Source organism: Struthio camelus, chromosome 19, assembly GCF_040807025.1.
Source record: "Struthio camelus isolate bStrCam1 chromosome 19, bStrCam1.hap1, whole genome shotgun sequence".
Classification (NCBI taxonomy): Eukaryota; Metazoa; Chordata; class Aves; order Struthioniformes; family Struthionidae; genus Struthio; species Struthio camelus.
Window position 1 is genome coordinate 12,390,459 of NC_090960.1, and position 20,945 is coordinate 12,411,403.

Genomic DNA, 20,945 nt, shown 5'->3' on the forward strand with positions numbered 1-20,945 from the left:
CGGGCAGCCCTGGCCGCAGGCACGCACCACACCGACCTCCTTTCACGGGTCTTTAATAGAAAGAGCTGCAAAAAGCGGGCGGCGGCGGCCCGCGGGCGGCCCGCGTACAAAAGCTGGGTAGAAGAATCGCTTATTGCATAGACCTTAGCGTGGGCACGACCCCCCCCGCCGCAGCCTCGCCGTACCAAAATAGTCGCCTTTTAGAAAACAAAAAGCATCTCTGAATAAAACTCTCTCCGTATATAATAAATACTCTCTCTCTCCGCGCGTCCTTCTCTCCCTCCCCGGACCCGACGATCCCCCACCCGCGTTGTGCTCGGTCCCTATTAAGGCAGAGATCGGAAAAGGAGCACCGGTGTGCGTGTCGGCGGGGCGCCCGCCGCGGCCCCGCTCCGCCTCAGAAGCTGGACTCGGGCACCGCTTGCCTCCTGCCCAGCGAGGCGCTGTGGTAGCGGGGCCGCAGCAGGAGGCCGCCGGCCGCCGGCCGGCCGGGCCGCCCCTCGCCGCCCTTGCCGAGCGAGGCCGAGCGCCGCAGGCCCCGCGCCGCCGCCGAGCTCTGCTGCCGCCGCTTCGCGTCCAGCTCGGAGCGGCCCGGGCGCCCGGCGGGCGGCCCCGCGCGGCCCGGCCCGCCGCCCTCGGCGCCCAGCGCCCCGTTGGAGAGCCACGGCCCTTCCCGCTCGCCCGGCCCCTCGGCCTCCTTCGCGGAGGAAGCCGGCTGGGAGAGGCCCGATTTGCTCCCCGTGGGTGTCTCGGCCTCGGGCTCCCCGGTCGGCACCCTTGGGTCACGCTCCGCGCCGCCCCGGCCCCACGGCCCCTGGGTTTTCGGGGGGCCGGGGGGCGGGCGGGCGGCCCCGGCGGCCCCCTCGGCTCTCGGCGCGGAGAGGGCCAGGTGGGGCGGCTGGGGGGCCCCGGGCGCGGGGCCGGGCTCCTCGAGGGCGCCGGCCGCGAGGGGCGCGATGGAGGGGTGGGCGAAGCGGGGCCGGCGCCCCGACTCCAGGTACTCCACCAGCGCGCCGGAGGCGCCCGGCGGCCGCTCCTGCCGGGCCGAGGACCAGCGGGGAGGCGCCGCCTCGGCCCCGGCGGGCGACAGCTTCATGCTGACGCTGCGGCCCCGGATGCCCCGCAGCGAGGGTCTCGCCTCGAAGCCCCCTGCAAGAGAGGCGCCGGGAGGTGGGCGCCGCGGGCAGCCGCCGCCGCCAGGCGCTGGGGCGGCCGGAGCACCCCCCCGCCGACTCACCTTTCTCCCGGGCGCCGGCGGCGTCGGGGAAGCGGGGCGAGTCGGGGGCGCTGGGCAGCGAGGGGTAGGTGGCCGAGCTCCGCGACACCACGCTCTCCCGCTGGCCGCCGAGCCGCGACACCCAGTGATCGGACAGGGACGAGCTGGTGGAGCCTGGCGGGGGGGTAGCAAGAGGCTGGGTCGGGCGAGGGCGCAGGGTGGCGGGGACACGTGCCGGCCGAGCGGCCCCGGGGACGCTGGGGAGGGCCGCGCGCCGGCAGGAGCCCCGCCGTCCCCAGGGCAGGATGCAGTGGGGGAGCTGCACCGGGCTGCGTGCATGCGCGCGCGCAGAGGCAGGGGTGCTCGCGTGGGTGCACGCCCATGGGTGCGCACACACGTGCACAGGTGTGCATGCACACGCATGCGCGTGCACGCTTCGTGCCCAGGGGTCTGTGCGGGCGCCTGCGCGCGGGCGAGCCTGCCACGCTCGGCGCGCGCCGGCCGGCCGTGCTGCGTGCGCGTGCTCTCCCACGTCCGCGGCGCGCTGCGTGCCTGCCGTGCCACGCGTTTGGCTGCAGGCTGCCGCGTTTGCCCTGGGGTGAGGCAGCCTCAGGGTGCCAAGGCAGTTGCGGGGTGGGTGCCCGAGGCCAGGGTGCTGGGCCCTGCTCACCTCTCAGGGAGCCGCTGGCCGACCAGGCGGGGATGGCGTTCCTGCGCTGGTAGAAGAGGATGTAGGCGCTGCGGGTGCTCACCTCGTCCTCCTGCACCCCCTCCACCGTGCTGTCGTCGTAGCTGTACCACCGCCCGTCCAGCGAGTTGCAGCAATAGGCTGGGGGCAGCGCGGGTGAGGCTGTGCCCCGGCTCCCCCCCCAGCAAGGATGTCCTCCTTACGGGGCACAGCCGGCAGTGTGAGCCTGCGGTTCGGCTGGCACCGCCAGTGCCGACTGCCTGGGCCACATGGCCCGTGCCATCGTGCCCCAGGGCACCTCCTTGCAACGCCCCTCCAGGCAGTGCCCCCAGCTCCCCCATCCAGAGTGTCCCACGGGGCATCACCCCCTTGCAGTGCACCCCAAACCCGTGTCGTGCCCCAGGGTGTATCCTCACCAGAGTGCACCCCACACCTCCTGCTGTGCCCCATGGGGCATCACCCCCCGGCAGTGCACCCTAAATCTCATGTCATGACCTGGAGAACATCCCCCTGACCCCGAACCCCATGCCGTGCCCCACGGCACAGCCCCTGGCAGTGCCTCCCAAACTCCATGTCACGCCCTGGCACTCCTCCCCCTGCACTGCACCCCAAACCCCGTGTCATGCCCCAGAGCCTGTCCCACTGCAGAGCACCCCACAACTCCTGCCATGCCCTGAGGCACATCCCCCTGCAGTGCACCCCGCACCCCCTGGCACATCCCCCAGCCCCCCTCGTGCCCCCGGACCCACCCCTGCGCCGTGCCGGGCGCTCACCCGTGTAGTGCCCGCCCTGCATGCTGCCGTGGTGGTTGCAGACGGCGTACAGGTCGTAGAGGTAGTCGAGCTGGCAGCTCTCGGGCAGGTACAGCGGGGCCTTCCAGGGCGCCCAGGGGCCCAGCACTTGCTTGCCGGGCGCCTGGCCCCTCTGGGCCACGTGGGGGGCCATGTCGAGGCCCCGCAGGGGGAACCGCACCAGCGTGGTGAGCTTGTGCCTGTGCTCAGCCACCTGGCGGAAGCGCTTGAGGTGGATGATGAGGATGTCGGGCAACGTCCAGAGGCTCAGCTTCACCGTGCCCTGCTGGAGCACTTTGCAGTGCGGGCAGCGCCACGCGTCGTCCGGGGCCAGCTGGGGAGAGGGCGCGCCATGAACGCGCCACCCCGGAGCGAGCCCGGCACGGCACCCCGCGCAGCTGGGACGGGTGCCAACCACCCAGCTTCCCCCAGGTGCACCAGCACCACGTCCACCTCCAAACCTGCCCGCTCCCGCTGCACCCGCTGGGTGCCACAGCCTGCCCTCTCCCGCGGGAGCGCGGGCTCCTCCCGCCCGCCGCTGGCACGTCCCCGGTACATCCCTCCAGGCAGCCGGAGCCTCTCGGGACCCCCCTACCTGCTCCTCCTTGGTGTAGAGCTGGAAGCACTCGTCCAGCGTGCAGCTGGGCTGCTGCTGGTGCGCCTGCTGCTGCAGCCTCACGCTCTCCGCGTCCTGCACCACCTCCTCCTGGATGCTGCCGAAGAGGCTGCGGGGGGGCCACGCCGCGGAGGGTGCTCAGGAGGGGGGCCCCGGGCACGCGCGAGCCCCCCCAACATGGTCCTGCCGGCCGCAGAGCGCCGGGCGCGCGGCACTCACCGCTCCTTGGTGCTCTCGTCCCACTCCACCGTCAGCTTCACGTGGGGAGGGCCGCCCGGGCCGCCGAACTGCAGCGCCCTGCAGGGGCGACGGCGCGCGTCCGTCAGCGCCGGGTCAGGCCCGGCTCGCGCCCCCCGCCCCCGTCCCCAGCTGCGGGGGGAAACCGAGGCAGCAGGCTCGCCGGCGCTGCTCGCAGGCAGCTTGCAAACGGCTGCGCAAGCTGCCCCCGACGGCGCTCTGCGCAGCACAAGCGAGCGAGCTGCAGGCTTCGTTGCTGGCCTAAGCAGGTACCGGGTGCTGCGCGCCGCCGCACGCCGGAAGCGGCTGCGTCGCAGCCCGTCCTCCCCAGACGCGCAGCCCTCCTCCACGCCCGGACGAGGCGCGAGCATCAGCATCGCCTCCGCCGCCTCCTCCTCCTCCTCCGCTCCGCGCAGGGCTCTGCCTGCCCAGCGTCCCGCCGCCTCTGCCCTGCACCGGGGCCGGGACACGCTCCGAGACCCCAGTCCCTGCGGCCCTCCCAACGGGACGGGGCCATGCCGCGAGGTGCCGGCAGATGGCACACGGCGCCCAGAGAAACAGCGACGGGGCGGGCAGAGCGCCCCTGCCGCGGGCAGCAACGCGCCGGGGTCCCCAAACCCGCCTGCCCAGGAGCTGTCGCGGCGGGGAGCAGACGGGCAAGACGAAGACAGGACGGAGAGCTGCCGCTAGCCCGGAGGTGCCCGGCCGCAGCCACCACGTCCCCTCCTGCTGCCCGTCGCCGTTTGATGCGGATGGCTCCCGAGGGCCTGGCACCGCACGCAGACCCCCTCCAGGAGCTGGCTGAGCTCCCAGAGACCCTGGTGCAAACAGGGAAACTGAGGCACGGACCTAAGGAAGGGAAGTGCCAGCGTCGGGGATGGAGCCGGTGCTGCCCTACCACCGCAGGGGGCAAAGCCGGCTCCCACCAGTGTCACCTCCAGGCAGACCCCCCTGGTCCGGCACGGCCATCTCCGCCACAGCCCGACCCCGGGGGACGTCTCCGCCTGACGGCGGCGAACGAACCGCAGTCAGGCACGACGACAGCGCGGTGCCGGAGAAATCCCAGCAGCTCCCAGAGGCGGCTGCGGGGGGCAACGGCAGCTGGGGCTCGCGGGAGCCGCGTCCCCGGTGCGGACAGAGCTGCCGGGGAGCAGCCAGCAGCTCAGGCATCCGGGCTGACATCCCACCCCCCTCCCCGGTGACGCCGGCCGGCACCAGCCTTCTCTTACCTGTCCACGGCCGGGTGGCAGAGGGGCCGGGCGTCCTGCGGGGAGAGGTAGCTGCAGGCCACGGAGCCGCCGGCCACGCGGATCCGGAACAGGGCTCCGGCGCTCTGCAAGGGAAACGGCGAGAGGTGCTCAGGGACGGCCCGGCCCGGCGCGGGGCGCGAGGAGGGACCCCACGTCCCGAACGGCAAACACTCCCGGGCTGAGAGTCACCCCTCGTCCACGCGCGGCACGGCCGCGGACGCTCGAGCGCCGGACAGAGCCCTGCTGTATTTGACTACGTTTCCTCCCGGCGCCGGCTCCCATTTCCCCGGCGACCCGCCGGCCGGTTACTCTGCAGCCGTCTCCCTCGCCCGTTAGGACGCTTTGTCGTTCGCACGAGAGATGCCGGCCTCTTCTTACGAGCCTGCTGCATCCCGCTTTGCAGCATCCGCCCCGGCCCCGCCGCTGCCTGACAGGTATCGAAACGGGAGCTGAAGAGAGCGCGCAGCAAATTCATCACCCGGACGCTCGCGTCCCTGCGAGCGCGGGGGCGCAGCGCCCCGGTCCTCGGCACGGCGTGCTCGCGGGCCGGTCCCCGAGGGGTTGCTCGGGCTGCAGAGCCCGGCCCGGCGCGCGGGCGTCAGAAGCCGTCCTTTAACCAGGGCAGGTGAAATGCTCCTCTCGAGCGCCCCGGCAGCCCTCCAGCTTTAAAGGCAAGAGCAGCAACGCGGCCTGACCTTCCCGCGGCGTTCAAGGTCCTGTTCCAGGAGCGAGGAGGGCGCGCGGAGGGGAAGACATGCCTGGCGCACAAAGCAACGGGCTCCCAGGAGCCGCTCTTTCCTCCCGCCCGCCCCGCTGGCGGCCCGCGAGTTCGTAGCTCCGTGCCTCAGTTTCCCTCTTGCTCTGGAGACCGCACCAGGGTACCGGCTGCACGGCCGCTCTCCTTCCGCGTGTGACCGGACGCTCCCGAAACAGCCCTGCCACGGAGCATCCCGCGGAGGAGCCATCACCAGGCTGCCTCTGCCCCGGCCCCCGCGGCGGCGGCCGAGGCAGCAGGATCGTTCCCGCGCACCAGCGGCGAAACAGGCAATGAAATGGGGTCGGTCTCGCTTTCCTGTGCCCAAAAAACCCAAAGTTGGACGACTTCTGTCGTTGTTCCCAGTGCGGTTCGCAGGGCAACGTGGACTCAGTGAAGCATCTACCCGCAGTTCTGGATTTGGATGCAATAATCTATCTCCATTTTGTACAGGAATTTAATTTCGGGTCCCAAGTGGCTTCCGATTATGATTTAATAAGCTATAATTTAATTAAAATGCTATCCACTTGGAACAAATATGAAAGGAGATTAACACGCGCAAAAATTAATGTTACATTTAAATTTCATCTTTTATCCCTGTGGGTTGTTGCAAGGCTTTCAAAAGCAGATCGAGCCGCGGCCACCTTGGAGATTTTTGGCTCCGTTTCCACAAATACCAAAGCGTCACCTTGCCCCTCAGTGTCACGCTCCCCCTTCTCCAGGCAGGAAGGAGACCCAGGTGGGAACAGAGAGCGAGCGGCGCTGCCGAGGCACGGGGAAAGCCTTCCCGGCCGCCGGGCCGCTTCACGCGCCCCCAGCCGCTGACTCGCGGGTGCCCGAGACCCAGCGCAGCCGGCGGAGCCGCTGCACCGCATCCCCCGCCGGCAGCCTCACGCGGCCCCGGCCCTACGCCCGCCCGCGCCTGGCTCCCCGCCAGCGGCACCCGCGCTCGGACCGCCAGCGTCAGCAAACGCGTCGGCCGAGGCCGCCTTGCCTCGGGGCTGAGCGCGCTGGGGGCCGCGCGGCGTGCCGGGGGCAGCCGGCGGGGGACGGGGATGGAGACGGCCAGGGCTCTGCGCGGCTCCGGCTCGGCAGCGTCCCCCGGCCGCGGCGGGGTTTTGTTTCAACACTTCAAGGCAGTCAGGCTGCTCGGGGACCCGCAGTGCTCCGTGGACGGTGGCACCCGGGTGCTGGGCAGGGTGGCCGGGCTGGAAAGGGCTTTGTCGTGAGGCTGGGGGCAGTTATCAGCCCGGGGAGGCACCGTGAAAGCCCATGTGAGCTGGGCTCCATCACAGCCACTCACAGCAACACCGTGGTCGCCCATGGGCCCACCATGGCCACCTACAGTGGCACTGCAGTCACTCATGGTGACATCTCGGTCACCCACGGCTAAACCACAGCCACCCACAGCAACACCATAGTCACCCATGGCTCCACCATGGCCACCCACGGCTCTGCCATGGCTACCCACAGCTCCACCATGGCCACCCATGGCTACATCACAGTCATGCTCCACTCCACACAGCCATCCATGGCTGTGCCATGGCCACACCATGGTGACCCCATGACTACATCACAGCCACCCCACAGCTCCACCATGACCACCCGTGGCTCCACCTTGGCCACTCATGGCACCACCATGGCCATCCACAGCTCCACCGTGGCTATTTATAGTGACCCTAGGGCCACCCCATGACTACATCCCAGCCACTCCACAGCTCCACCACAGCCACCCAATAGCTCCATCCCCAGTGTGGGAACAACGCCTGGTTCAGCGTGGCACTGAGATGGGGCAGAAGAGGGGCATCTCCCTCCCACCCACACCATCATCCTCAGGCCGGGACCCGCAGAAGCACTCACCTGCGCCTGGACCTCGCTTCTCATCAGGTAACGCATTTTGGCCAGGATGCACTGCTGGAGCTGCTCCCAGGAGATGCCTCGGTCCTCTCGCATCACCAGTGGGGGCCCAAACCTGGGGAGGAACAGCAACACCGTGCTGAGGGAGGGAAGCTTGAGGGCCGTCCTCACAGCATCGGGAAGTGAAGAAACATGAACTCCCCGCCAGGCCAGGCAGGATTTCTGCTCGCCTGCTGGTGCACGTTGCTCCCCCCTGGCCTTGGCAGAGATGATGGACAGCCAAACCAGCCCGGGAAGGGGGGAAATCACACCGCAGACGTGCACAGAGATGCTCGCGGTATCCTAAACCCTTCCCGCAGCCACCTCGGCTGCACAGATCAAGCTGGGAAGAGGCCGGTGAGCAGGATCCGGCCTCGCACCACGGTTTTGCAAGCACGTCCCTAACAAGAGCGAGCCCGCCGGCTGTACGGATGTCCCCCGGTCCCGCAGTGCCACTGCACAGCCCAACAAAAACCCGCCTGGACGCGATCCTGGGAAATATGCTCTAGAGGACCCTGCTTGAGCAGGGGGGTTGGACTAGATGATCTCCAGAGGTCCCTGCCAACCTCAACCCTTCTGTGATTCTGTGTGACAGCAAGGTGGAAACGGTGTCGCAAGGCTGTTGCACTAAAAGCTCTTTCCCGGGGTGACCTGCGACCAGCTCCGGATCAGAGGGGCAGAGTCTGGCAAAAAACAGGGGAGCTAAAATAAAAAAGGGAGCAGCCAGTGCCCTTTTCTCAGCTGCCTCCCACTCTCTGAAGCCACCTCAGCATCTCTGCTGCCTCTGGCACCCGCTTGCCCGGAAACCCGCCCAATTTGGGCCTGAACACGGACGTCTCACCGGCACGCTCAGGCAAAGCGGCCGGGGGGGGGGCTCCCCGCTGCGGGTGCCCCGATGGCTGCGTCACCGTCACCCCCCGCGTGCGGCACTAGGAGACGGGAACTGACTCGACGTCGCCGCACGGGGAGCGGCACCTGGCGGGTGACGTACCTGGCGGCCTGCGGGCCGGTGCCCGCCGTGTTGCAGAGGAGCAGCAGGACGCGGCCGCCCGTGCCGCGGTGCAGGCACTCCGAGGAGAGGGCCGCCGGCGGCGGCGGCAAGCGCTGCCCCTCCGGCTCGGCGGCGTTGGGCGAGGACGGCAGGCTCAGGGGGCACCCTGCAAAGCGAAGCGGGCGCAGAGGGAGGCCGGCCAGCCCGGGGCTGCATCGCCCGACGGCTCCGTTAGCTCCAAAGTGACCCGGGGATGGGGACGAGGATGGTGATTTGAACAGGGATGGTGATGGGGACAGGATGGGTACGGGGATGGGGATGGGGATGGGGATGGGGATGGGGATGGGGATGGGGATGGGGATGGAGACGGGGATGGGATGGGATGGGGACGGGGATGGGATGGGATGGGATGGGGACGAGGATAGGATGGGATGGGGACAGGGATGGTGATGGGGATTGGGATAGGGATGGGGATAGGGATGGGGATGGAGATGGGGATTGGGATAGAGATGGTGATTGGGATAGAGATGGAGATGGGGATGGGATGGGATGGGGACAGGGATGGTGATGGGGATGGGGACAGGGATGGGGACGGGGATGGTGACGGGGATGGGGACAGGGATGGGGACAGGGATGGGGTGATTGGGATGGGGACAGGGATAGGGTGATGGGGACGGGGAGAGGGTGATGGGGACGGGGAGAGGGTGGGATAACCATGGGTGCTCGCACGGACTGGCAGTGCCATGTGCCCAGAGCCGTCCCCCCCGTACCCACGCACGGGGCCGGCAACTAATCACCCAGCCCCGCTCGCCGCGCCGCCCCGGACTCCCACTCGCAGCTACTCCCCCCTCGCCTGCGCCGACGTTTTCCAATTTAAGGATTCTTGTTTAGCTCTGACAGGCAATTCATCACGGCCAGGCCGCACCACCGCAGGCGCCCGCCCGGCGCCCCCGTGCAGCCCCCCGCGCCCGCTGGGCCGGCGGGTCCCGGAGCTTCCCTTCCTAAACACGCCGCTCGCTGCCGTCGCGGTACGCCGAGCGCCCTCGCCCCTGCCAGCCGCAGGGTGAGCGGGAGCATCCTTCCTTCCCCGTCGCCCCGCGCCACCCTGCAGACGGCGGTGCCGCTTACATCTCAGTAACGAGTTGTGCACGTGCTGGAATGCTCGTGGCCTCAAGCTGGCGGGGTGAGGAGCCGGCAGGGAGCCCGGCCCCTCGCGGGGTGGCACACAGCACCCCGAGCTCATGGGCACCCCGAGCCCCAGCCTCCCGCCCCCCCGAAACACCTCCCTCCAATCACAGCAGAGGGGACAAGGGTCCCACCAACCACAGTGGAGCGCACCCGCGTCCCTCCAATCACAGCAGAGACACTAACAGGCTCCAACCAATCACAGTGGAGTAGGCCTGCCTCTGAACCAATCAAAGTAAAGAGGATTACAGTCTCCTACCAGTCACGACAGAGCACACCTCCAACCAATCACAGCACAGAGACTACCAGCCGCCCACCAATCACGGTGCCATACGGCTGCCTCTGAACAAAGTAATAAGAATGCGAGGCTCCCACCAATTGCAGCAGAGCGCGCCTCCCTCTCCCACCAATCAGGGCGCAGCACCCCCCCCACCCGCAGCGGAGCGCGCCCCCCTCTCCCACCAATCAGGGCGCAGCACCCCCCCCACCCGCAGCGGAGCGCGCCCCCCTCTCCCACCAATCAGGGCGCAGCACCCCCCCCACCCGCAGCGGAGCGCGCCCCCCTCTCCCACCAATCAGGGCGCAGCACCCCCCCACCCGCAGCGGAGCGCGCCCCCTCTCCGGCGGTCGGTGGCCCGGCCGTACCTGCGCGGCGGGAGCAGCTGCCGCGGCCGCGGGGCAGCGGCGGCTGGAAGGCGTAGACGCCGCCGCCGCCCTCGCCCTCGCCCACGGCGCTCAGCTCCTCCCCGTCGCAGAAGGAGCGCCGGAAGCCCGCGGCGGTCACCTCGGCCAGGATCACCTGCGGGGGCGGCGCGGTGCCTCAGCGGGGGCCGCCCCCCGGCCCTGCCGCCCCTCGCCACTGCCGCTCCCCACTGCCCCCGGCCCCGCCGCCCCCCGCCACCGGCGCCCCCCAGCCACGCCACCACCCGGCCCCGCCGCCCCCTGGCCCCGCCGCCCCCCGCCACCGGCGCCCCCCAGCCACGCCACCCCCCATTACCGCCGCCCCCCGGCCCCGCCGCCCCCCGCCACCGGCGCCCCCCAGCCACCCCACCCCCCCATTACCGCCGCCCCCCGGCCCCACCGCCCCCCGCCACCGGCGCCCCCCAGCCACCCCACCCCCCCATTACCGCTGCCCCCCGGCCCCACCGCCCCCCGCCACCGGCGCCCCCCAGCCATGCCACCCCCCATTACCGCCGCCCCCCGGCCCCACTGCCCCCCGCCACCGGCGCCCCCCAGCCATGCCACCCTCCCATTACCGCCGCCCCCCGGCCCCACTGCCCCCCCGCCACCGGCGCCCCCCAGCCACGCCACCCCCCATTACCGCCGCCCCCCGGCCCCGCCGCCCCCCGCCACCGGCGCCCCCCAGCCATGCCACCCCCCGCTACCGCCGCCCCCCGGCCCCACCGCCCCCCGCCACCGGCGCCCCCCAGCCACCCCACCCCCCATTACCGCTGCCCCCTGGCCCCGCCCGCCGCCGCCCCCACCGCCCCCCGGCCATGCTGCCCCCCACTGCCCCCCGGCCCGGCCCCCCCCGCCACTGCCCCCCCCACCGCCGCCCCTTCTTCCACCTGCTCCGCCGGGATTTTGCCTTCCTCCGCCACCATCTGCCGCAGCGTGGCCACGGTGCCGAGGAGGGGCACGGCCAGGCCCACCCGCACGAACCGCTGCCTCGGGCACTGCAGGACCAAGGTGACGTTCAGAGGCCTGCGCAAAACGAGGACGCGTGAGAGGGGGCCCGGCGGCGGCCTCGCCTGCCGCCCGCCCCAGCTCTCTCCTCCCTTCCCGCCGCTCCGGCCCGGCTCGAAAAGGGAGGGAAAACAAAAGCGGCCGGGCCGGGCCGCGAGAGCCGTCCCGGAGGAGGCCGCGACCTGCGTCCCCCCGCGCCGGGGTGGGACCGGCTGCCGCGGCGCAGCGCCGGGCGGGGGGGACGCACGCGACGGCCGGCGTTTCCTCGGGAAGCCGACGGCTCTTCTGCCGCTCGTCAGCCGAAACCCACATCCCGCCTCCTCTCCTCCCGGCTCGGCGGCGGCGGCGAGGGGGGGCCGGCGGCGGCTCACCTGGTCTGGCGCAGGGGGATCGGCAGCGAGACGCACAGGAACGGGTCGAAGGTGTTGCTCTGCTTGCGGCAGTGCGGGCAAGTCAGCGAGGACCTGCAAGACAGAGGCCGCACGGCGCCCCGTCGCCCTCCTCCCGGCCCCGCGCGCCCCCCACACGCCCGCGCCACCGGCAGCACGCCGCGGGGACGGCCGAGCACAGAGGGGACCGGGGCGAGCCGCGGCCCAGCGACGCTTTGGGGAGATGGTTTTGGATTTAACGGATTTTTTTTTTTTATTATTTTTGTATTTCCAGGCAATCACCGAAGGGCTGGCTGCAGCTGGGACTCCCGCCAGGCGCCGCGCCAACAGCCGCCCCTTCCGCGCAGCCGCCGAGCCGGCGCGCCCGCTCGGGCCAACGGGAGTCTGCAAACAGCCCCCGCGCCGGCCGGGCCGCCCCCGCCCTCCGTTCACTCTGAAACCCAACAACGGCGCCTGCCGCAGCTCTTCCGCTGCGGCTCGGCCGCGCCAAGGCTCGTCCTGCCCGCGCCCCGCCAGCGCCCTCCTCCCGCTCCGGGGAGCCAGCACGAGTCGCAATTTCGAACCGGACCTTGCAGCAAACCCAGCCAGAGCGAGGCTGACGCGCTTTTCGCTCGTTACATTTATTTCGTCAAACCCTCCCTGAGCCGACGGAGCCGTGCCCCACGGCGCGGCGCCAGCTCGGGGCGCGCCAAGCCGGCCGAGCGCCTTCGCCGCCGCCCGACCGCCCTCTTGCAGACCCGGCCTGGCGGCAGCGCCCGGGACGGCGCGAGCGGCTGCGCGCCCCCGCCCCCGCTGGGGAAACTGAGGCACGGGCACAGGACGGGCTGGCCAGGCAGCGCGGGGGGCTCCTGGGAGCGGACGGCGAGGCGAACGTCGTCCCCCGTCGCGGCCGCTCGCCTCCTCTCGCGGTGACAAGCCCTCCCTCCGCACGGGGGCACCGTTTGCACGACTCGGTGCCAGCAAGCCGGGAAGAAGCCATCAGCTCTTCGGCCTCCCCGCGGCTCGGCCGGCTGCTCCTCGAGCTGGCCAGAGCCCGGGCTCAGGAGGTGCCTGAACCTCCCTAAAAGCCCCGGCAGCGTCTTTGCAACCACCCAAAACCGGAGGGTTTTAACGCACCTCTGGTACCCGCCGGAGCCGGGCGCCCTCCTCTGCTCTGCGCACCAGCCCCGGCACACAGAGCGGTTGGGGGTTTCTTTTTGGACAATTGCATTGTGCCCCTGACATTTCCGCACGCTCTTTGCTGCTCGCAGCCTGGTTCGATCTCTGGGACGAGGCAGGGGGCAAAGAAACACCGCTTCCCGCCTTAACCCTTAAGCAAAAAGGCTCCAGAGCAGGATGATACCTTGCAGCTTAAAAAACCCCAGGGCAGGCAGGCGGCAGGTCACGTGCGGGCGGCGAGGGGAAGGCTGCACGCGGCGCGCCGCCGCCCAGACGGGCGCACGGTGCTGCAGCGACTCACCCAAAACTTTTTTTCGTTTTTGGTTTTGGTTTTTTTGCACCCTTTGGTTTTAGCACCTCGCTCCCCCCCATCAGCCCCAGGAAGGGCTCTGCCGGCCCAGCCCCAGGCCGGCGCGGGGGTCCGGCGGCTGCCTGCCGTCTGCGAGGGGGGGCGAACGGCGGAGCGGCCAGACGGGCCTCGCGCTCCGCTTCCCAGCGCGGCGGCAATCTGCTATTTGTTCTGCAGAGGAGAGTCGCAGCCGGATGGTTTTGAAAGCAGCTCGGGGTCGGTTCAACCCGAGCGCCTGGTGTCCCTCCGGCCCGGCTCGCCGCCTCGCCCCAGGCTGACGCTCGCCCCTCCCCGAGCATCTTCTCGAAACGGTCCTGAAAGCCTCCCGCGCGGACAAAACCCCCCCGCACTTCTCCTTGCCGAGCCGCGAGAGGAGACTAAAAACACCGCGGAGCAGAGCGCCGCGCGAGGCATCCCTGCCGCTGCGGAGGCTCAGCCCTGCCAGGGCAGCGCTGCCCAACGCCGCCCCGGCGGGCGCCGACGTCCTCCGAGGGCCCGGGGCGGCGGGGGGAGCTTCCCGACAAAGAAGCTCATTTCCTACATCATCCCGGAGCAGACGCTCCGTCAAAGCCCTGCTGAAATTAATATTTCATGCCAACAACCGGCTTACCTCACAATTTCGTTTTCTAATTCCTTCGTTTCCTCCCTCCCTTTTCATTTGGCCAAAAAAAAAAAAAAAGGGAGCGAAATAAATTAAAAAGCAAATCAAAAGCCTTTCCGGTCAGAGCCCTGGTTTTCCGTCACCCCTAAGACCCGCCAAGCTCCGAGGGAGCCAGCCACACGATTAATACATCTTTTTGCATAGACGAGCTTTGACGCGCAAATCGGCTAATGGAAATTAAAGCGCTTTTCCTTCTACGCGGCGAGGAATTAACTGCGAGAGGAGAAAGGACTCGCGATGCCAGACGCGTCCCGCGGCAGAGGGACGGGGTCCCGCGGGGTCGCGGACGCTTCTGCCTTTCCCTTCGGTCTCCGCACCTCCCCGAAGCGGGTTTGTTCTGCTCGTGTCAAACCAGGCTACAAAACGGTTATTTTTAGGCAGGAGTCCGGGGCTGCTGTGCAGGAGAGCTGTGCTGGCCCCACCACGCAGCCCGCGGGCTGCTACCAACCCTCCCCATCGCTGCCCTCCGCATCAGCAGTCACTGGTCGCCCGGGTTTGGCTTGCGATGAGCCAGGTCCTACCCGTTTTTTCCTCCCGGAAAGCCACAGTTCCCATTAGACAGGTCTCCTTTGCCACCTGGGGTTCCTGATGGAGAAGGGAGCTCCTGCTTCAGGGACCGACTCAATGCCCCGGGGAAGGACCCCGTCCCATGAGATACGGTCTATGGTGGCCAAGGCCCCAGGGAACGCCCCGGCCGGCCAGGAAGCACAGAAAGCCCCTCATCCATCTTTCTTTAACAAACCCTAATTTTCCCCGGGAAACTCAACTGGACGGGGTGAGTTTAGCCCCCGTTAACCCACCCACATGGGCCAACACGCTCCAGGCTTCAACAGCTCTTTGCAGCCACCTGCCTCAAAACGGCAAACTACACCAGCACCCAAAGGCCCCCTCCAAACCCGCAGCCCATCCCAGCCCCTAGAGCCGAGCAACGGGCCGAGGAGGAGGAGGGACGGGAGGAAGCACGCGTCCGCAGGCGGGGGGGCGCACGCTTTGTCCGGACGGTGCCAGCAGCCTTGGCCGCGTCCCCTGCGGACAAAGCGGCAAAGCTCGCCCAGGCCTGCCGGGCTCAGCAAAGCGCTTTGCCTGCGCCAGCAAACTGCTGCCGCTGAGCAAAATCAGCTGCCCCAGCAAAAGCCTCCTCCGGCGGCCGCCTTTCCCCGGGGCGGCGCTGCTGCGGCCGCGCTGCGCCGCTCTGCAAGGCAACCGGCATCGGGGAAAGACGGGGAGGGGGCAGCGAGTGCTGCAACGCGCAGGGAAAGCTAAAGCACAATCCTAGATCGCGTGTTTGGGGGGGGGGGGGGGCCAAAACCCCAGCCAGCGGTTCCCACGGCCGCTGCATCAAGCGGCCCCAGCTGCTGCGGAGGTGCAGAGCCCTGCTCGGCCGAGCCCACCCGCGGCGCAACCTTTCGCCGTTGCCCCTGCGAGGCGCCGGGCAGGACCCGCCTGCGCCCCGCGCCCGGGGAGGGTTCGTGCCTGACCCCCCCTCTTTTCTGCGCTCGCAAAAACATTGCATCGCACCAAGAAACGTTTCCAGGAGGAGCCTGCGGCGACGGCGGGCACCGAGCGACTCACAGTCCCGCTGGCTCCCCGGCGCGCTGCAAGCACGGCGCCGGCCGCGCGGGGGGACGCGGCCCCCGCCGCCGCTGCCCGCTCACCTGTACTGCGCCTGGAAGTGGCTCTGCACGAAGCTCTGTCCGCGGGGCGGCCGGGCGGCCGGCGGGGCGCCGCCGGCGTCGCCGCTCTCGGCCGGGCCGGGCTGCGGAGGGAGAGACAAGCGGCGTGAGCCAGGCGCGCCGGCGAGCGAAGGCGATGCCCCGTCCCGCTGCCCCGCGGACCCAGAGCCCAGCTCGCCTTCGGCGCCCAGCCGGGGTCAGCGCCGGGGGGACGCCGAAACGGCGCGCCGCGGTGTCCCGCCTCGGCACGGCGGTCGTCCCCGCGCAGCCCACCGGCAGCCCCCGCGCTCTCCCCTGCGGGAGGACATCCGGCGGCCCGTCCCAGCCAGCCGCGCGCCCTGGGCCCCATCCCTGCTCCGGCAGGGACGGCAGCCCGCCGGCGCGGGGCACGGCGCGGCGGGCTGCAGCGGCAAGGCCCCGAGAGGCCACCTCGGCGCAGCCCTGCCTCCAGGTTTCTGCAGCACCGTGCACAACCCGAGCTCGAAACAGGGGTGCTCGGCTCGAACGCTGCTGGAGCGCCTCGAGGGCGTTCGGCTCGCCTCGGCGGGCCCCGCTCTGTCCGCTCCTCAGCGGGGAGCGCCAGAGCCGCTCCGGGCCCCCCGAGCCGCCGCGGCCGGGCGCAGGCGTCCCTCCGGGGGGGCGGCTGCGTCCCCGCAGCCGTGCCCGCCCGCCCGCCGCCTCTGCGGCCCCGCGCGACCCCAGCCCCGACAGCAACCTTTTTTGCCTCCCTTTCCCAGGGGAAACGGGCTCTTCCAGCGGGCCGGACGGCGCCCGGCAGCCAGCGCCCGCCTCCCTCCCTCCAGGCCAGCGAGGGGCAAGGGGCCGCGCCGGCCGCCGGGAGCCGCCGGCGCTCGCGGCACGGGAAGGAAAAACGTGACAAGTCCCGACAGGCCAACGGCTGGAAACGCACGGCCGACGTTTGCTGACTAAACCACCGCCAGCCGCCCGGCGACACGTATTCAGTGCCCCGGAGAGCTGGAGAGGCTTTTTAGCAGGGAACGCCGGACGGGGCGCTGCTAAAACCGAGGGGAAAACAATAAAACAAGGAAAAAATTCAAAAAGAAAGGTGAAGGCGGGCAGCTGGAAAGGCATCGCCCCGCAAGGGCGGCACCAACGAGACGCCGGGGCCCGCCGCCCGCGCCCCGCCGCCGCCGCCCCCCAGCCTCGCGCCGGGGCGCGGGGGCCCTTCCGCGAGCGCCCGGCTCGGGGCCGGAGCCCGTCCGACGCCAGACGCCTCCAGCCCCCTTTCCGTGCGGGGGGTGCAAAAAACAAGCCCCTGGGAGGGATCAGCCCCAAAATCCAGGCTCCCTCCACGCCTAAGAGCGGCAAAGCCTTGACGCGCAGCGGGGCCGCGCCAGCGGCCACGGAGACCCTTTCGGTCCGCGGGTGCCGCCGTGATGAGCTACGGGTATACAAACATATAGAGAGAGAGACATATATATATATGTATACATGTATATATTCATACACACATATACACGCAGAGCTATTACCTTACATATATAATACCTTACACAGATATACATATATACATACATCTCAAATCAATCCCCTCTTGCTGGGCGATGCCAGCCCGTCGCAGACCCGCACCTCTCGGGACGGCTCGGCCTCTCTGCCGCTCGCCCCTTCGCCTACTTGGGGTCACTCGCGTGTATTTAGGGGCGGTAATTTCGTGCTTACCCCCAGGGCGCTGGGGAAGAGCCGGCGCCGGCGGGGCTCCCCCCGCCCCGGACCGCCCGCGCGGCGCAACGCATCCTGGAGAGCGTGCGGTCCTTCGGCCGAGCGTCGCCGGGGACCGCCGTCAGACATCTCGTTACACAACCGTTAATTAGCCCCAAGGCACGTCCATTAGAGCAGCGTGCGGCTGCACGGGCTGACGCCCCGGCCCCGCAGCAGCAGCAGCCCCTCCTCCGGGAGGCCGCCTCACCGCTCTCACCCCGGCCCCGGCGGGGCGGCCGGGTGCTCGGCCAGCTCTTTCCGGACTCTTCAGAGCCCGTTACTCAGCTTAAAACCACTGCTGGGCAGGCAGGTACGGCCCCCGCCCGGGGCCCGGGGCCCGGCCGGCGCGCGCCACCCACCTTGGCGGGGCGGCGGGGCGGCGGGGCGGGCGAGGCGGCGCCCAGGTCCTCGTGCAGGCGCTCCAGCAGCCAGAGCAGGAACTCGAGGGCGTCGTGCTGCGCGTGGCCCCGGAACTGCGAGCTGTGCTCGGAGACGACGCTCTGCAAGGCAAGGGCGCCGCTGAGCCCCCCACCGCCCCCCGCGCTAACGAGCGCCCGCCACCCTCCGAGAGGGAGATGCCGCGACGGGGCGGCCGGCGGAGGCGGGGGGGGACCGGCGCACGCGGCCACCGAGGGACCCCGGCGGCGCTGCCCTGGGGCTGGCGGCACCCGGCACGGCGCCCCGCGGCTGCTGCGGTTAACCTGGGCGGTGACAGCAGGCAACGGGGCGGGGGGAGACGTCAGCCCCCCCCCCCCCCCGCCGCGAGGTCCCTGCGGGCGCATCCAGACCCGCGGCGCCCCACGCGCTCACCAGGGGCCAAGGGAACCGTCGCGTCCTGCCGGACGACCTCCACCCCCTCGCGGACCTGCCCTGCGCGCCCGAGCCCACGGGCGCCCGACGTCCCCCTCGGCCCGGCGGAGGACGCGCCAGCCCCGCGCCTCCCGGGGACGGGCGCCGCGCCAGCCGGGCTCGCAGGACCCTACAGACCCCCCCCAGCCCTGCCAAGCCACCGGCGCCAGCAGCCCGCGGGCCACCCGCTGCCCCCGCGGCGCAGGGGGAACCACGCGCCTCCTCGACGCCCAGGCTGCCACGTCCCGATAACGGAGTCTTCCCTAATTAAAGAGCTGAGGAGCTAACGAGCAGCCGTGCCTCAGTTTCCCCTTCCAGTAAGCAGGGAAGGCTGCAGCCAGCAGCTCCCCAGGCCGCGCGCACCCAGCGCCCCGACCCCCCCGGCGCCGCGAGAGGCGATTTTGACGGCAGCGACTCGGCAGGAGGCGAAACGCCCGGGGCCGCGGGCCAGGGCCGGCCCCAAGGCGAGCGCCCATCGCTCTCGCCCACCCGGCGGGAAGCGGCCGCCGCCGCCCTCGGCCCTGCCGCAGCCCGCTCCCGGGCCGGCGCCGCCAGCCGCGCGCGCCCCGCGCCTCGGGGAAGGGGAGCGGAGGGCCGCGCCGCCAGCTCTGCCTCCAAACCTCCGCTTTGCCAGCCCCGGAGGAAACCCTCGTCGGCTGCGTGATTTTTTTGCAATCGGCCGATGGAGCAACGGAGCGACAGGTCGGATCAGCGCGCTGCAAACCCCTCGGCTGCGCCACCTCCGGCCGTGGCCCGTATGCGACGCCCCCGCGGGGAAACGACCCCAGCTGGAGCCCCAAAATGCCCTGCAAGCCCCAGATCAGGCCCTGAAGCTCCCTCCCCGCCAGCATGCCGGGCACCCCGCGCGGCAGAGCCGCCGCCGGAGCGCCCGCCGCCCCTGGGAGCGCCCGAAAATAAAGCCAGCCGCGGACGCGGCTCAGCGGTTTGTGGGGCTTTCCAGGCGCTTGTAAATCCGCCCTGCTCTCACACTGCAAGAGAGCCTACTGTAAAGGCAGATTGAAAAAAAAAAAAAAGGCTGGAAATTCATGCAATATGTAGATAACCACCCGGAAGAAGGAAATTCAAAGTTAAGGCTAGATGGGTTTTTTTTCCCCTCCACGCTCTGTGCCTGAGCGTGTGTTTGGGAGGAGAGCGCGTAGTATAGAAACACGGTGCCCGCTACTACAGGAGCGCGATGCACCGCTGCAAGGCAAGTGAAGGACGTCAGCCCCCTGCTCCCCCGGGGAACCGCCCCCTGCGCAGCCCCGCAGCGCTCGGGGGAGCGAAGGAAGGGGCCGAAGCAGCGAGCATCCCGCCCGCGCAGCGCGGTGCCGGGAAGGTGCAAGGTCTCCCGGCAGCTCTTCGGCGTTTCCTCTCTGCCCTCAAAGCGCTTTGCGCACCTCCCCGGCAGCAGAGCAGCTCTGGGGCTCCCGAGCCCTCCCGGGCAAGGGTCCCCGGCGAGACGTCAGCCGGCGGGGACGGAGCCAGGCTGAAAGCGCTGCCCGTCGCCGGATTCGCTGCCCCTGCGCCCCGACCAGCGCGCGGGCCAGCACCTCCCTGCGTGTCACACGCGGGCGGCAGGGACGCGGAGCCGGCCCAGCGCTCCAGCTGCCGAGCTTCATCCCGGGGCACCATCCTGCCCGGCGGTACCTCTCAGTCAACCCCCATCTCCTCCCCCGCACCGCCAGCCCCATCCCGCCTTACCCACCCCAAAGCTGCGAGTGCGCTGTGACCGGGGGACATCCCGGAGGGACGGGGACCTGTCCCGGGGCCGGGGGCGCCCACCCGTGGCCTCCCACACTGGCAGGGTCCCACCGCCCCATGTCGCTGGGGGCGAGCACCACGGTCACCCTTGCTGCATCACGGGCTGGCGCGGGTCACAGCGCAGGCGGGGGGCAGAGTTAAGGTGAAAAGAGACAGGCAGGCCAGAGGCGGCTGCCTGCAGGCTCCGGGCTGAGGCTGGGGCCGCCGGCGAGGGGCGGCCGGGGGCCGCGCCGTACCTTGAAGTCGGCGGAGAGCTGCGGCGTGTAGTCGAGGGTCCAGAGGGCGCGGACGAGGGCGGCGAGCCGGTGCGTGACCTCGGCGCGGGCGCCGCGGGCGCGGTAGCGGCCCAGCGCCAGCAGCTCGGCGAGCGGCGCCGTGTTGCTCAGGCACTGCACCACGGCGTTCATGAAGCACGTGTTGCCGTGGTTGCGCAGCCCCTGCGCGCCCGGCGGCCGCCCGGCCCCGCCGCCGCCCGCCGCCGCCTCCCGCTGCTGCCCCGGCCCCGGCCCCGGCCCCGGCCCCGGCCCCGGCTCGCCGCGGCCCCGCGCCGCCTCCTGCCGCCGCGGGCTGCCGGCCGCCGCGGGGGGCTCGGCCCGCCGGAACCCGCCCTCGTCGTCCTCGGCGGCGGCGGCGCGGCGGGCACCGGCCAAGCGCGCCCAGGTGCGCAGCAGCCGCCCCGCCAGGCGGCCCAGGGAGCGCAGGGCGCGGCGCCGCCGGGAGCCCCCCTGGCGCCGCCCCGCGCCGCCCGCCCGCGCCGGGCTGCAGCCGCCGCGCCGCCGCCGCCCCCCCCCGGGGCCGCCGCCGCCGCCGCCGCCCCCCCCCGGGGCCGCCGCCGCGCTCATGGCCGGCGCGGCCCGGCCCGCCCCTGCCGCCGCCGCCGCCGCCGCCCCGCCGCGGCGCTCATGGCCCCGGGCGGGCGCGCTGGGCGCCCCGCTGCCGCCGCCTCTGCCGCCGCCGCTGCGGGGAGCGGAGGGGCCGGGCGGGCGGTTTTGTGTGCGCGGCCGGCTCCTCCCCCGGGCCGGGCTGCGCTGGGGAGAAGGGAAAGGGAAAGGAGCGACGAGGAGGAGGAGGAG

The 20,945-nt window shown here is 70.9% G+C and overlaps 1 protein-coding gene across 1 annotated transcript; it reads right to left on the minus strand.

Annotated features, from left to right (window-relative positions):
• Positions 1 to 397: 397 nt before the first annotated feature.
• USP43 (ubiquitin specific peptidase 43) lies at positions 398 to 20,341 on the minus strand. Its single transcript, XM_068914200.1, has 14 exons — positions 20,109 to 20,341; positions 17,619 to 17,759; positions 11,682 to 11,774; positions 11,193 to 11,300; positions 10,270 to 10,423; positions 8,440 to 8,605; positions 7,413 to 7,524; positions 4,778 to 4,881; positions 3,531 to 3,608; positions 3,291 to 3,420; positions 2,678 to 3,029; positions 1,887 to 2,045; positions 1,238 to 1,390; positions 398 to 1,149 (listed from the first exon to the last, which is right to left on the minus strand). Exons 1-14 carry the CDS (start codon positions 20,277 to 20,279, stop codon positions 398 to 400), a joined length of 2,673 nt encoding a protein of 890 aa, XP_068770301.1. The 5' UTR covers positions 20,280 to 20,341.
• Positions 20,342 to 20,945: the final 604 nt, after the last annotated feature.

Excerpts from the sequence above, each read along its gene's own strand:
- USP43 (XM_068914200.1), bottom strand. The coding sequence starts at position 20,279 with ATGAACGCCGTGGTGCAGTGCCTGAGCAACACGGCGCCGCTCGCCGAG. Across the intron at positions 11,301-11,681 it reads ATCCCCCTGCGCCAGACCAG|TGCCCGAGGCAGCGGTTCGT; the intron begins GTGAGCCGCCGC and ends TTGGTCCTGCAG. Across the intron at positions 7,525-8,439 it reads ACCGGCCCGCAGGCCGCCAG|GTTTGGGCCCCCACTGGTGA; the intron begins GTACGTCACCCG and ends GTTCCTCCCCAG.